General features: G+C 51.6%; 1 protein-coding gene across 2 annotated transcripts in view; it reads left to right on the top strand.

Moving 5' to 3' along the window:
- Window positions 1-2,216: 2,216 nt before the first annotated feature.
- Grtp1 (growth hormone regulated TBC protein 1) overlaps window positions 2,217-15,250 on the top strand; it is a 32,173-nt gene continuing 19,139 nt past the window's right edge. Inside the window, exons 1-4 of one of the 2 annotated variants that reach the window (XM_075986204.1) lie at window positions 2,217-2,373; window positions 2,664-2,815; window positions 10,015-10,173; window positions 14,372-14,496. In XM_075986204.1, coding sequence (XP_075842319.1) covers window positions 2,327-2,373; window positions 2,664-2,815; window positions 10,015-10,173; window positions 14,372-14,496 — 483 coding nt within the window. In that variant the 5' untranslated portion in view covers window positions 2,217-2,326. The remainder of the gene's footprint in view (window positions 2,374-2,663; window positions 2,816-10,014; window positions 10,174-14,371; window positions 14,497-15,250) is intronic. The other variant, XM_075986205.1, reaches the window with a different exon arrangement.

Genomic DNA, 15,250 nt, shown 5'->3' with positions numbered 1-15,250 from the left:
CAGGGCAGCTATTCTTACCTCACTAACTGGCTAGGGCCAGCATCCCACCCTGTGGTCACATTGGCCACAAAACTCTCTCAGTGGAGAGTATGCCTTTATTCTCAAGTTCAAGTGTAGGAGGCCCATGGGTGTTTCCTAGTCTGCATCAGGGCCACAGAAAGGACCAAGGTCCGATTCCCAAGCTCCATCAACAGAAGGACAGGAGTTGCCAAGAGAGGGGTATCGAAGATGCCGAGGGAGGGGTCGGAGCAGGACATAGAAAAGAGACAAGGGGGTGGGCTATCAGAATTGAGTTTTGTCTCTTTCGTTTGTTTTGACTGCGACAGACCATCTCAGGGAGGAAACCAAAATAGGCTTAGGAGGCAGAGGCAGGAGGATCTCTGTGTGTTCAAGGAGAGCCTGATCTACTTACATAGTAAGCTCCAGGACACAGGACTACATAGAGAGACCCTGTCTCAGAAAACAAAAGACCCAAATAGATAAATAAATGGCCGAGGAGGAGGAGGGAGAGGACGAGCAAAGGTGGAGGCGGTCTCCTGGTGGACAGCACTCCAGCCCTGTGTGGCCAGACCAAGAGGAAAGTCAGGAATGGGAAAGAATGAAGGCCTGTCATGTTTCTGAGTTCCCGAGAGGGAAAGGCCAAGGCCAGAGCATGGGCAGGGCTGCCAGTTCCGGAAGAATGGACGCTTGGTGTTAAAATGCCATTCACTACTAGGCTGACCTGATCTCTGCAAGTTTTCCCAGGGAGCAGCAAGCAAACTGGGCATCAGTGGGAGCTGGAATCTGAGGTTCTGTTCATGCCAGTGCTAAATCCCATTGGCTGTGGCTCTAACTGGATTCCCAGGTTCATTTCTTGCTGTATTCTAAAAGAAAGATGGGGCCAGATATCGAGGCTCATGCCTTTAATCCTAGCACCCAGAGGTGGGGCACAAGCTGACAGATCTCTCTGAATTCTCTATCAGCCTGGTCTACGTAGTGAGACGTAGACCAACCAGAGCCACACAGTGAGACCCTGCCTCTAAAATAAATAAATAAAAACAAAATAATTAAAAGATAAAAGGTTTAAGTAAATAAAAGAAAGATGGGGACACCAAAACTTAGTATAGAAACTTTGTTTATTACGGTTTGGTCAAAACAGGAGAGGGTTAAAAAAATAAAAACAAACCCATGTTCTCTCCATCTGTCTTACTGTGGTCTCACAACCGATAGAATATGAAGCAAAGGCCTAGAGATACCTATGTAGCTGGGAGACAGGGTCCCACTGGGGTGCTGTCTCTATTCTTAGCATTGAAGTCAGGTTCATTTACACTGGGGGTGTATGGAGAATAGTACTGAGCACCAGCACCAGTGTCTCCAATGGACCAGCCAAAATTCTATTAATCCCCACCCCTACACTCCCCGCGGGCTTCCTGTTAGGTACTTCTTTGAGGCGTCTAACTAGCCCAGGTTAGTTCCCTACCACAGCCAGCAAAGTTCACTGACTTTTTCAGAAGGAACTTCTAGCGGGCAGCTGCAAGAGGCTCAGGACAGAACACCACACACACAAAAAGTGCTTCTGAGATGTCCGATCGGCGCCACCGCTGACCCCAGGGTGCTTTACCTCAGCACGTAGATAATCACGACTCCTCCTCAGGTTTCACCTCGCTAAGAAAAGCGGTCCGCTGGTTTCCGTGCCCAGAGTCTGAAATCTCAAGAACCTGACGGCGGGCGATGGGGACCGTGGCAAAAGGAGGCCAGGATCATGGCACTATGCCCCTGCGGTAGCGAGAAGAGGCAGGGAGGTGGCAGCGACTTGTTCCAAGGCTAGAGTCAGGTTCTGAGGTTTGGAGAAGAGAGTATCCGTAGGTGGTGGCCTTCAAAGTCGCTTGTTCTCAGCCTTGAAATGGAAGAGATAAAAGTAATAATTTTAAAAAAGACTTTCTTTTTCTGCATAGGAGCTTCAATTCCAAAGTCCAGCCAGCCAGGCACTGAGGCTTGAAGGAGTCTTAGACGACTGCAAAGTGGATCCCGGTCTTCCAAGCTCGGCGAAGGTTTCCATCTCTATGACTTTTTGGGATCCCTAGAGCCCGGCTGCAGCAGGTGCACCCGGTCTGGACGCCCGGAGTCCCTAGGCCCTCCCCTGCCCACAGGGCCCCCACCCCAGCCCCGCCCAGTCCACCCACCCGCCCCGCCCCCACACTGGCTCCGCCCCTAGTCCCCGTCCCGCCCCCGTCTCAGCCACGCCCCCGCCGGAAGCACTCACGCGCCCCGGGGCCGGCGGCGCACCGGGGTCCAGCGCTCTGGGCTGCGCTGCATCGGAGTCCCGCGATCGGCCGCCCTTCTCCGCATGGATCCCGCGGAGCGCGCGCAGGCGGCACGGGCTCGGGTGCCCAGGTAGGTGCGGAGGCCGCGCGCGGGGTGCCGGGCGCCCGCCCTGGACTGGATCTGAGCCGATCGCTGCTGCGCGGGGGACGCGCTCTGGTCCTAGGAGAGAAGAGAGGGGAATGAGGGGCGGAGGAGTGGAGGGGATGGAGGAGGGGAGGAAGAGAGGGAGGGACGGCGGGCCGAGGATGGACTGAGGAGAGAACCGAGGGGTGTCGGGTGGCGGAGATCCTGGACCCCAGCCGCATCCTTGCGGGCGCGGAAACTTGGTTCGGGAAACAGGTTCTTTTTGTGGTTTGTAGGATCGATCCGTATGGATTTGAAAGGCCCGAAGACTTTGATTATGTGGCTTATGAAGAATTTTTTTCCACGTACCTGGTGATACTCACCAAGAGGGCGATCAAATGGTCCAAACTTCTAAAGGGAAGCGGCGGGGTCCGAAAAAGCCTGACAGGTGAGAGGCCTGATATTGGCTGGCATAGCAGCCATTCGACCAAACGTGACCTCCCCCAGCAGCCAGACCCTCTGTGGCGCGATCCCTAGCGCGACCTCTGGACTGCGGGACCTCCTGTAGAGTGACTTTGCAGCAGTTAGAGCCCTCGTGGCAGGACTCCCCAGCAGTAGAACCCAGTACAGGGCAACCCGCGAGTGTGTCCCCCCCCCCAACCCCCAACCCCCAGCATCAGGACCTCACTATAATGGAATTCCTCAGCAGCAGGGTTCCTACCAGCTGGAACTCCTAAAACAGAGCTACCGCTACCCTGGCGCTCACACACAAGCAACTTCCTAGGAGCTGGATCCCTCAGTAGCTGATCCCCCACCACCCACAAGCGCCACTCCTGGGACACCACGAGATCCTTGCCCAAGCATTGACTGAGTGTGTGTGAGTGTGTGTGTGTGTGCCACAGCAGGCAGGCTGGGGAGCTCCACACTTCACTGCCCTTCCACCATGGCCACCACGCCCTCTTAACTGAAGATGGGCAAAGTCCATACTTACTTGGAAGCTTCGAGGAAGCCTCGTGTTCTGAGAGGGTTTAGAACAGCGCCTAGTCCCCAGAGACTGGGTAAGAGTGGGGCACTCAGGGTGAGGCTCTGGGTATGTCCTTCCCTAACAGGGGCAGCATTGGGGGACTGAGCACCAGAAAGACCTCATGCTTCAACATCAGACAGGCTGGGCTCCTGGTTAGTCCAGTTCTAAGACAAACCTTCTTCCTGGTCTCAATAGTAACCAGTAGGCTTTCCCAATCAGCTTTTTTCCCCTTCCCCTATCATATTTGACTGCTGGTTGTTTCCTTGCTAGAATCAGGTCCCTCCCTGCTTGAAGGGAACTTTGTTTATTTCACTGTGGAATCCTGGTTACAGGGAGCATTGTTTTGTTAAAGTAATAGGGATTTCACATTTGTTAAAGGTGGCGATTGCCAGGTGATAGACGACAGACCTGCAGTGTAAGCCTGAGAACATTAACGATGGTGCTAGAGCTGGATGGCCCAATCAGAAGGGCTAAGGTTGAGGGCAGAGGACACTCCTTGTCCCATCCTGTCTCTCTGTGCCAGCATGTTTCCGGCATGTTTCAGCTAGCACCCACTTCTTTGGTCTTCTCAGGCTTGGCAGTTTTATTTTTACTTAATACATAATCCATGCACGTGGTAAACGTTTTCATTATATGGAAAGATAGACATGAAGTTGCTTCTCTCCCAGCCCAGGCTCTAGTCTACCACAGAAGTAACCGCTGGGTAGCCCGGTGATGGTGGCGCACACCTTTAATCCCAGCACTCAGGAAGCAGAGGGGGGCAGGGGGGGCTCTTTATGAGTTCAAGGCCAGCTTGGTCTACGGAGTTCCAGGACAGCCAGGGCTGTTACACAGGAAAACCCTGTCTTGAAAAACCAAAAAAAAAAAAAGCCACTGGGGACTTCCACGTGCTGGCATGAATGCGTCCTTCTGAGGGCCAGGCAGGCTGCGAACTGTGATCCTTTACAGGCCTCAGACACTGGGCCTGGTTAGCAGTTGTCTGGTACCGACTTCAGCAGGTCTGGTTTGCTTTGGAACACTTGTCTCAACGCTCTGGACGTTTTAACTTGATGGGCTGGGAAGGAGGCAGAATGCTCCCGGCTCTCCCAGAGGACCCAAGTTCAATCTCCAGCACCCAGATGGGGTGGGTCACAACCTCCTATAACTCCAGCTTTCTGGGAATCAAATGCCTCTGGCCTCCTTGGGCACACAAGCTCTTGTGTAAACATCCACATGCAGACACACCCATGTGCAGACACACCCATGTGCAGACACATACAAACACACACGATAAAAAGTAAAAATAGCTGGCTTTATAGCAAATGCTTTTAATCCTAGCACTTGAGTGGATATCCGTGAGTTCAGGCCTGGATTACAGCCAGGACCACACGGAGGACCGACACCCCCCCCCCCCCCCCCCCCCCCCCCCCCCCCCGCCACCCCATTTGTTTTGTGAGACAGTGTATCACTGTGAAGCCAAAGCTGGAACAGAATAGAATTCTCTATGTAGACCAGATTGGTTTCGAACTCACAGAGGTCCCCCTGCCTCCATCTTCTGACTGCCGACTGAGATTGAATGTGCGTGACACCACTCCAGGCCTGGCTAAGAATAAGTGCCCCCCCCCAAAAAGAAAAAGTTTCACTTGCTTTAACCATCGTTTCGCTTTACCATCATTTCGATTATGTAACGTTCATTCTGCTGTCATTATGGTAACAGGTAGCGATGGTGCAAGCAGATGTGTCTGGCTCCTGGCAGACCCTGAGCCTGAGGAAGGGTGAGAGCTGCCCTGATATTCTGGCAGGAAACAAGCCTAATTAGTTGGGGGTGTGTGGGGGTCCCTGGGAGTCTGCCAGGTGCCCCTGTTTCTAGGTTTATAGGCAGGGAAGCTGTAGAGCTGAGGAAGTTCAATCAAGCATTAAACAGGAGTAGGCAAGTCATTTCAGAAATGGGAAATTCCTGCCAGGTATTCTAGGTTGACTGTAGTGTAATCAGCAGGGCAAATATCCCCAGGAGAGAGATCACATGACCAAGGAAGCTGTGTTCATGTATGGGGGTAGGAGCCAGGGGCTCAATGTTAAATCCACTCTTGAGTTTCAGTAAGCATCCCTTGGTATCTGCTGACTTCCATCCCTCTGTCCGTTCATCCCCCCCCACATCTGTCTCACTTGTTTCTTTTTTTGAGTCTTGGCTGTGTAGTCCAGGCTAGTCTTGAACTTAAGATTCCTGTATTATCTCAGCCTCCAGAGCGCAGGCATTATGCCTGTTTACCACCATACATAGTTTTCTGGTTTTGGAGGTGTTCTCTCTGAGTCAATAGTACCTACAGGGCCCCTTTTGAAGTTCTTGACCTCACTGGTAAATTTTTGTTTACCTGTTATGGTCTTTTCAAGCCTTGGCTGATATAGAACTTGCTCTATAGACTGGGCTGGCCTCGAACTCACAGACATCCATCTGCCCCTGCATCCCAAGTGCTGGCCTTAGAGGCATGCATTACCATGCCTTGGAGTTGGTAATAGGATTTAAACAGGTTTGGAAGGAAACTCAAAGACATCTTACTGGCATTGAATAGAGGAAACTGTAGGACAGGCAAGCTATAGATCTCAGCAGCTGCCGGGAGATCAATTTGGGGAAGAGTTACCATTTTGGGGTTAGAAGAGGAAAAGTTGGGAGTATGTAAGCAGCTGGATCCAGGAAGAGATTTGGGGATCTGTAAGGGGCCATCACTCCTCCTGTTCTCTTTACCGTGTATTCTGGTGCCCCATGCTTCTTTTCATCTGACTTTACGCGGGTCTTCTTGGCCTTGTCTGTGTAAGGCGAGCACCTTCCCTATCAAAATGGTGTCAAACAATGGCTTCATCTATACAGAGATCACTGACCACCGGTTATGCCAGAGGATGTCACCATGTTGGTATTCTGTGTGTCCCCAAGAGGTTTCTGATTCAGGATGACCCCTCTGCCTGTATGAGAAAAGATATTTTGGGTCATAGTTTGTTTCATTGGTATCAGAGGAGATTGTCAGGGTGTCTCAAATGGTCACCTGGGCCCCTTTCTTTCGTGTTCTCCCTGCAAAGTATCCCCTATCATATGAACGTGTCCAGTTACCTGCATATCTTGTTATCTGAGACATCTCCTACGACAGCTTTAAGTCACTCTGCTGATCAAGAGCAGGCACAGTGAATGCTGTTTTCCTGTCTATGTGAGGATCCGCCAGGGGCCCCCAGAAATAGAGCATGCTGTTCCTGTCCTGCCGTTCTCTGGTTAGCATCCCTACTTGGTGCAGAGGGAAAGCAGTGGCCATTTACTCCTTGGTGGCTTTAGTGTCACACACCTGAATTCCCGGTGTATTGTGGGAGCACGTTCAGGGCCAAATGCCCCAAACCTAGCTTTTGCTTGATTTAGTTGGGGCAGAGAGGTGGAGGTGGAAGCTAGCTCTCGGGGGTTCTCTGCAGGGTTTAGTGGCCACCTGTAGGAGAACCCTGCCCTCAGAAGGAGCTCAGTCTATGAGGGCAAGAAAGCTAAATTCATCCTTTTGAAGAAAAAAAGTTTACATGAGGTAAAAGCGCATGTGTGTGTGTGGGGAGGAACCAAACCAACTAACAAACAAATGGGTGGTGGTGGCGCACACCTTTAACCCCAGGGGAAGCAGAGGCAGGCGGATCTCTGAGAGTTCCAGGCCAATTAGTGCTGTTACACAGAGAAACCCTTTTTTTTTTTTTTTTTTTTTGGTTTTTCGAGACAGGGTTTCTCTGTGGTTTTGGAGCCTGTCCTGGAACTAGCTCTTGTAGACCAGGCTGACCGCGAACTCACAAAGATCCGCCTGCCTCTGCCTCCCAAGTGCTGGGATTAAAGGCGTGCACCACCACCGCCCGGCAAGAAACCCTGTTGAAACCTACCACCACCCCCCCCAAAAAAAAGTGTGCGTAGAGACTTGGCCTCTGGGCCAGCAGGGCATCCCAGCTCTACGACTGCAGCAGGCGGGCTCCGTGCTGTTTCTACGCCACAGATAAGGAAACTGAGGCATGCTTGGGTGTGGAGCTAGGAAGCCAGAGCGGAGCAGGTGTCCAGATGCCAGAGCTGATGTGTGGGACTATTTTGTCTTTTGTTTAAAATCAAACAAACAACACAAAACTTACATTACTAAATTCAAACCAGAGCCAGAGTGACATTAATCTCAGTTTTTGGAGGCAGAGGCAGAGGCAGGAGCATTGCCATAAGGTTGAGGCCAACCTGGTCTACATAGCGTTCTACACAGAGTTCTAGGCTAGCCAGAGCTACATAGTGAGGTCTATCTCCAAAAATGGATGAGTTGCCAAGGTGGGGGTTGGCTAGAGAGACAGCTCAGCGGTTGAGAGTGCGTCTTGCTCTCACAGAGAACCTGAGTTTGGTTTCCAGCATCCATGTCAAGCTCTTCAACCTGTAGAACTTCAGCTCCCAGGGATCCGGTACCCTCATGTGTACCTGCACTCAGGTGTACCCTCCTATACACATGAAAAATTAAGTTTCATCACCTTCCGAATTCTATGGGCCACTCCTTGTCAATCATTTCTGAGTCAGCCTTCCCAGGATGCCGTGTAACTAACTGTTTGCCAAGGCTGCAGCATTGAGTCTGTTTTGATATTGCCCTGGCCTCTAGATCTCAACCTTCCTAACGCTGCGGCCCTTAATACAGTTCCTCATGCTGTGATGACCCCCAGCCATAAAAGAATTTCATTGCTATTTCATAACTGTAATTTGGCTAGTGTTGCGGATCATAATGTCTGATATGCGACCTTTGTGGGGCCTGTGACCCACAGGTTGAGAACCACTGCTCTAGCGGCTCGTCTACGGTCTCGTGTATATCACTGGCTCTTTTTTTCTATGGCTGAGGTGTTTCCCATCCTGTTTGCTCATTAGTTGACACTGGACATGAAATCCATTGGCAAAAGTGCTCTCAGGCTTCTGTGTGTGAATGTAGGTTTTCTTAGGTAAACACGTAGTGGGATTGCTAGATTGTATATCTTAACTAGTAAGATATTGCATTGTCTAGCAAAGGTAAGGCCCTTCTGATCCCAGAATCAAAAGGAGATGGGAGAGGGAAGCCAGAAAAGAAATTGCAAGTGTTTTGCAAAGTGGCTGTGCATTTTTGCATTCCCACCATGCCTGGGAGCTCCGGTGGATGCAAATCTTACGTTGTTGGCTTATTTATTTATTTATTTATTTTCAACCATTCTTTATTGGACAGACTATTCTTTTTGCATTGAATTTCCTTTGCTACTTTGGTTAGGAAGCAATTGGCTTTCTTTGTGTGAGCCTGTTAGAAAATAGAAAATACAGAAAGTATTGCTTTCTTAAAAACATTTTTTTTATGATTGTGGGTATTTTGCCTGCATGTATGTGGGTGCTGATAATTGAACCCAGATCCTCTGGAAGAGCAACAAGTGCTCTTAGCCGCTGAGTCAGCTCTCTGGATGGCTGTTTTTGACGTTCTTTATTGTGTGCCATGAATCCACTGACCTCACCCTTCACCAGTACCATATTGTTCTTGTTATTGTGAGTTTATAGTCAGCATTAGAATTGCTATGTGGTGTGTGTGTGTGTGTGTGTGTGTGTGTAGGTCAGAGGACAATACTATGGAATCAATTCTCTCCTTCTCCTTCCACCTTTCCATGGGTTTATATGGATTCAGGCACTAAACTCACCAAGCATTCGCTGCAGGTTCCTTTACCTGCTGACCTTTCCAGCCCACATGAAGTTGTTTTGTTTTTTAATGATTTAATCTGTTGGACAGAACTGCTGCCTCGGGTCTTTTCTATTTTTCTTTCTTTTCGTTTTCTTTCTTTCTTTCTTTTTTGTAGTGTTTGGAATTGAACCTAGGACCCCCATCTATGCTAAGCAAATGCTATATCATTAAGCAGTATTCTGACCCCAGGTTTTTTCTTTTTCATGGTGGCCTGTAGAATTCCAGTATTTGCTTTTTTTTTACATTAATTTATTTTTTAATTCATTTTACATTCCAACCAAGGTTCTCCCTGTGCTGAAGCTGTGGTCCCTCTGGGCTCATGGGCTCGTGAGCTGATTCTCGTGCAGAATGGTCCTCTTTAGCTCCCACTGGCTTCTGGCCGCATAGCCATGTGCTGGGTGACTGCTAGACCTGGCCAGGTTAGGACCAGCGCCTGGTTGGTGGCCAGGATCCTTGAGAACTGTATCCCTTAAGTCCCTGGGCCCTTGCCTCTCTACCTGAAGCTCCACTGTTCCACAGAGAACCCACACCTCTACCTACCTCCCCAGCTGAGGCATTTTTAAACTTTGTTTTGTCTCTTTGGGTTCTGAGCCTTGTACATGCCAAACACATGCTATTCCACTGAGCTACACCCCAGATAAACTCTTTGATGTACTGGGTCTACTCAGTGTGGTGGGTGATGAGCGTGTAACCCTAGCCTGTCTTCTCTCTGGCCAGTGGCTGCATTAGAAGTGAACCGTTAGTGTAGATACATGGTGTGTTTCATTTCACAGGTCTTGAGAACTTCTATTTTGACAAAGTTAGTAAGCTTCAGGTCTTTTCTGGAGCAGTTTAGGAAGACAAGTGTTTGGGTGAAGGAGGAAGACTGGGGTGTCCTTCCGATCCCCTGGGCTCCGAGCTCACCTCGGTCTCTCTGGGTTTCAGTGAAGCGCTATGTCCGGAAGGGAATCCCACTGGAGCACCGGGCCCGTGTCTGGATGGCCGTGAGTGGAGCCCAGGCCCAGATGGACCAGAACCCTGGATACTACCACCGACTGCTGGAGGGAGAGGGCAGCCCCAGCCTGGAGGAAGCCATCCGGACAGGTGGGAAGCCTGCGCTCAGTGCCCTGGGCCCGTGTAGCTCGGATGGGGAGGGCAATAAGGAAGCCTGCGGATGCTGTGTTTGGGGCAGAAATCAAGACTAAGGTGTTCACAAGGGGAACAGCAGACGTTTATGGGACTACCAGCTTGTGAGCCAATGGCTGCACAGATGGAATTTCCTCTGTGGGGGGTTTAGGAGCCCCAGCAGCAGGCAGCACCGTGGCGCTAAGCAGCAGTGGCCTCGGTCGTGTTGGCGTCACTGTGAAGGGTGCTCCCTGTACCCTGGTGTCAGATGGCCTTTATGACTGACCTGGGTGCTCTCTGTGCTCTTCTTCCCTGTCCTCTAGGACCCCAGTAACAGGACTTTGCTGGCTCTCAGAAAGCTAGTTGCCAGGCAGGGTGGCTCACACCGTTAGTTCCAGCTGACTCAGGAGGTAAGGCAGGAGGATCTCAGTTCGAGGCCAGACTGGTCTCCATAGCAAATTCTAGGACAACCAGGGCCACTGAGAGGGACCCTGTCTCAAAACAAAGATGGAACAACAACAACAAACCCTACCACCCCCAAAAGCTCTGCAGTCAGCATACACTGAGTGTTGTGAGATTAATATTTAGGAACCACAGCTGCATCTCCAAAGGGCAAACGCCAGTGAACAATACCAGCGTAAACACAGTGTGCTGGAGTTTTTCTGTTACCTAACAGAGCACAGAAGCCGAGGGGACAACTTGTTCCTGCCATGGGCAGGGCTGTTCTGCGGCTCCCACTGCCTCTGAGTCTCTGCTCACATGGCCAGGGCCTGTGGGGGCCGAGGGAGTATGGGGCCCTGAGGCCGTCTGGGGGGGACAGGCAGTCTGTGGGGGTTGAGGTAGTCTGTGGGGGCTGAGGTAGTCTGTGGGGGGCTGAGGTAGTTTGGGGGCTGAGGCAGTCTGTGGGGGCTGAAGCAGTCTGTGGGGGCTGAGGTAGTCTGTCGGGGCTGAGGTAGTCTGTGGGAACTGAGGCAGTCTGTGGGAACTGAGGCAGTCTGGGGGCTGAGGTAGTCTGTGGGGGCTGAGGCAGTCTGTGGGAACTGAGGTAGTCTGTGGGAACTGAGGCAATCTGGGGGCTGAGGTAGTCTGTGGGGGCTGAGGCAGTCTGTGGGAACTGAGGCAGTCTGGGAACTGAGGCAGTCTGGGGGCTGAGGCAGTCTGTGGGAACTGAGGTAGTCTGGGGGCTGAGGTAGTCTGTGGGGGCTGAGGCAGTCTGTGGGAACTGAGGCAGTCTGGGGGAACTGAGGCAGTCTGGGAACTGAGGCAGTCTGGGGGCTGAGGCAGTCTGTGGGAACTGAGGCAGTCTGTGGGAACTGAGGCAGTCTGTGGGAACTGAGGCAGTCTGGGGGCTGAGGTAGTCTGTGGGGGCGGAGGCAGTCTGTGGGGGCTGAGGCAGTCTGTGGGGGCTGAGGTAGTCTGTGGGAACTGAGGCAGTCTGTGGGAACTGAGGCAGTCTGTGGGAACTGAGGCAGTCTGTGGGAACTGAGGCAGTCTGTGGGGGCTGAGGTAGTCTGTGGGGGCTGAGGCAGTCTGTGGGGGCTGAGGCAGTCTGTGGGGGCTGAGGCAGTCTGTGGGAGGCTGAGGCAGTCTGTGGGCTGAGGTAGTCTGTCCGGGCTGAGGCAGTCTGGGGGCTGAGGTAGTCTGTGGGGGCGGAGGCAGTCTGTGGGGGCTGAGGCAGTCTGTGGGGGCTGAGGTAGTCTGTGGGAACTGAGGCAGTCTGTGGGAACTGAGGCAGTCTGTGGGAACTGAGGCAGTCTGGGGGCTGAGGCAGTCTGTGGGGGCTGAGGCAGTCTGTGGGGGCTGAGGCAGTCTGTGGGGGCTGAGGCAGTCTGGGGTCTGAGGCAGTCTGTGGGAACTGAGGCAGTCTGCGGGAACTGAGGCAGTCTGTGGGGGCTGTGGAACCCAGCCAGAGGTCTCAGAACACAGCTCTGCCCGAGGTTCTCAGTGAGCTATGGTGCTGACTCAGGCTGAGAAGCACAGGTCCTCAGGTAGCCTTGTGTATTTTAGATAATAGTAGACTATCGCTGTTTATTTGGAAAATGAGTTTAAGGTTCTGTTTAGTGCATTTTAGGAAAATAATTATTGTGGGAAAATATGCATATCATCGTTCACATTCTATTCCCCAAATCGAAACCGTCCCCTGTAAACACTAACATCTTTTATGGTAAGATTTTCTTTGCACCTCCAACTTCCAAATATTGACGCAGAGACTTGTTACTAATTATGAAAGCTTGGCTTTAGCTTACGCTTGTTCCCAGCTAGCTCTTACAACTTAAATTTATATTATCTATGTTTATATTAATCCATGTTTATATAGTGTGGTTCATTACCTCTGTTCAGTATCATGCGGTCCACTTCCTCTGTGTCTGGTGAATTCCTCACCTCTCAAACCCTCCTCCTCAGTTCCTCTCTCTCTCCACAAGTCCCGCCTGTCTTCTCCTGCCTAGTTATTGGCCATTCAGCTCTTTGTTAAGCCAATCAGAAGGTGCCTTTGCAGAGATGCCTCACAGTGTAGGAAATGGCTCTCCCACAACATTACAGCTCTGGCAGGTGTCAGTTCTGCTTTTGTCTCTTACCGTCGATCCTGTGGGACACGTGCAAGCGCCATCACGTAGCCATTTTTAAATTATTTTTTTTTTGAGACAGGCCTCACTGTGTAGTCCTGGGGCTGGCCTAGAACTTGCCATGTAGACCAGGCTGGCCTCAGCTAACAATCTGCATGGCTCTACCTCCCAACAGCTGTGACTGAAGATATTTAGCCACCATACCGGGCTTGCTTTAAATTTTTTATTACATTTATTATTTAGCATGTGTGTGCGTGCGCATGCATGAAAGCTCACATGGATATATGGAGGTTAAAGAACAACTCGCAGGAATTGGTTCTCCTCCCATCATGTGGATACCAAGGCTAGACCTCAGGTCCTCAAGCTTGGTAGCAGGCACCTTTGTCTTTTAGACAGGATGGTCTTCCGGACTGGCCTAGAACTCTGTATGTAACCACAGATGACCTGACTCTGCCTTCTGAGTGCTGGGATTACAGGTGTATGCTACCACAGCTGGTGTATGTGGTGCTGGGAATCAAACCAGGGCTTTCTCCATGCGGACAGGCACCTATCAGCTGCACCCCATCCCTAGCCCCGGTTTACGCTGGACCGTCTGGATAAATAAAGAACCACACGGTGGACTTTCTGTGTCCACAGAATCACTTTGGTGCTGCACAAACAGGGCACTGAGACTTGTCTATACTCGGCTTTACCTGTGTCACAGAAAGACACTGCCGTGTGGCGAAAATATCACAGCCAGGGGTGCCATATAGGGTGAATGCAGCCTGCACCATTAGACTCAAGTGGCTAGGCCCTGCTCTTCCTGTGACCGTTCTGCTCAGGGAATGTTTATGGTTCCAGGGGAGATGTTTTGGGCCTGGGAGGTTAGGGAGGGTGAAAGGCTGTGGCAGCAGGAAGGGGTGGGGCGGCGCAGGGTGGAGAAGCGTCTGCACAAAGCCCAGCAGCGGAGTTTATTTAATTCCTGGTTATCACCTTATCTCTGGAGGGAGTCTTGGCCTGTTCTCCTCCCTGCTTCTCGGCGGGTTTTTGTTTCAGTTCTTTTGAAACTGCAGCTCACTTTGTAGTCCAGGCTAGCCCCAACTCTGCAATCATCCTTCCTTGGCCTCCTGGGTTATAGGTGTGAGCCACCACGTCTAGCCTTGTGTTGTTTGTTAAGACTGACTTTCATTCCTTAGCCCTGACTGACCTGCAAGCCCCTGTGTAGAGCAGGCTGTCCTTGAACTCACAGAAACCTGCCTTCTTCTCTCCAGAGTACTGGGATTAAAGTACCAGAGAGGGGTGTGCTCCATGCCCAACCCTAGTCTTATATATTTGATCTTTGATTCTGGAGGCCTTTTCCCCATGCTGACAGTAATTGAAGTGTCCCGTGGAGACCGTGGGTCCAGGCAGCTGCCTGCCATTCCCGATTCGGAAAGAGCACTAGGGCCCATCCCTGCCCTCCTTCCTGGTACCTGTACCATCTCCTGGGCTAAGGATCTTGTGTGCAGAACGCCTGAGGTGGTAGTTGACTCGGGTGCAGCCAGGGTGGTGCCACTGCTCAGATCCGAGACAGAGTCTGGCCTCCTTGGCAGCCGCAGAGAGGTTGACGGTGACGCTGGTGCGTTTCTGTGTAGACCTGAACCGGACATTCCCTGACAACGTGAGGTTCCGGAAGACGGCGGAGCCTTGTCTGCAGAAGACCTTGTACAACGTGCTGCTGGCGTATGGGCTACACAACCAAGGTGTGGGGTACTGCCAGGTGAGCCCCCAGACAGAGCTGGCATGTGTTGGGGTGTGTCATTCTATACCCCATAGGTCCATAGCAGTGACATTCTGCAGGTACAAACGGTTAGTACTCAGGCATCTGCACTAGCCTGCCCTTAGGGTCCTTACAGGATGCGTCCTCAGCGGCAGCCACTAAGGGCGCCTCCTGTGCACATTTGCTACGTTCCCTTTTAAAAGGTGGGCCTTGCGCACCTCCCTGCTCGCTCTTTCTCTCTCCATTTCTCTCTGCTTGTCCTTTTCTCTCTCTTCTTCTTCTCTGCCTGCCTCTTCTCCCTCCCTCCCTCCCTCCCTCCCTCCCTCCCTCCCTCCCTCCCTCCCTCCCTCTCTCTCTCTCTCTCTCTCTCTCTCTCACTCTCTCTCACTCTCTCTCTTCTCTTCTGCTGCTCCTGTCCCCAGAGTCTGGTCTCCCCCCTCCCCTTCCCTCTTTTTCCGTTTCCTTTCCCCAATAAAGACCCCTCCACGTGAACTCTGTTGCGTGGCGTCTTTCTCTTGCGCGGTGCTTTTTAAATGACTACACAAACATTATTCCTGAGTCATGGGCTCTGGGTTGGGATGCCTGTCTCAAAGTTGGCCTAGCTTTCTGTATGTCCCTGCTGGAAAAGCAGGGGACACCTGCCGGATGACTTTGAGCTGTCACATAGTGAATAAGGTGAGGGTGGAAGCTGGGAACAATGGGAGTGACATTGAGAGGCACAGAATGAAAAGGAGGCTGGGGTCTGAGGTGCACT

The sequence above is a fragment of the Microtus pennsylvanicus genome, chromosome 9 (assembly GCF_037038515.1).
Source record: "Microtus pennsylvanicus isolate mMicPen1 chromosome 9, mMicPen1.hap1, whole genome shotgun sequence".
Classification (NCBI taxonomy): Eukaryota; Metazoa; Chordata; class Mammalia; order Rodentia; family Cricetidae; genus Microtus; species Microtus pennsylvanicus.
The sequence above is the reverse complement of the archived record's forward strand: the minus strand, read 5'-3'. Positions and strand labels throughout refer to the sequence as shown.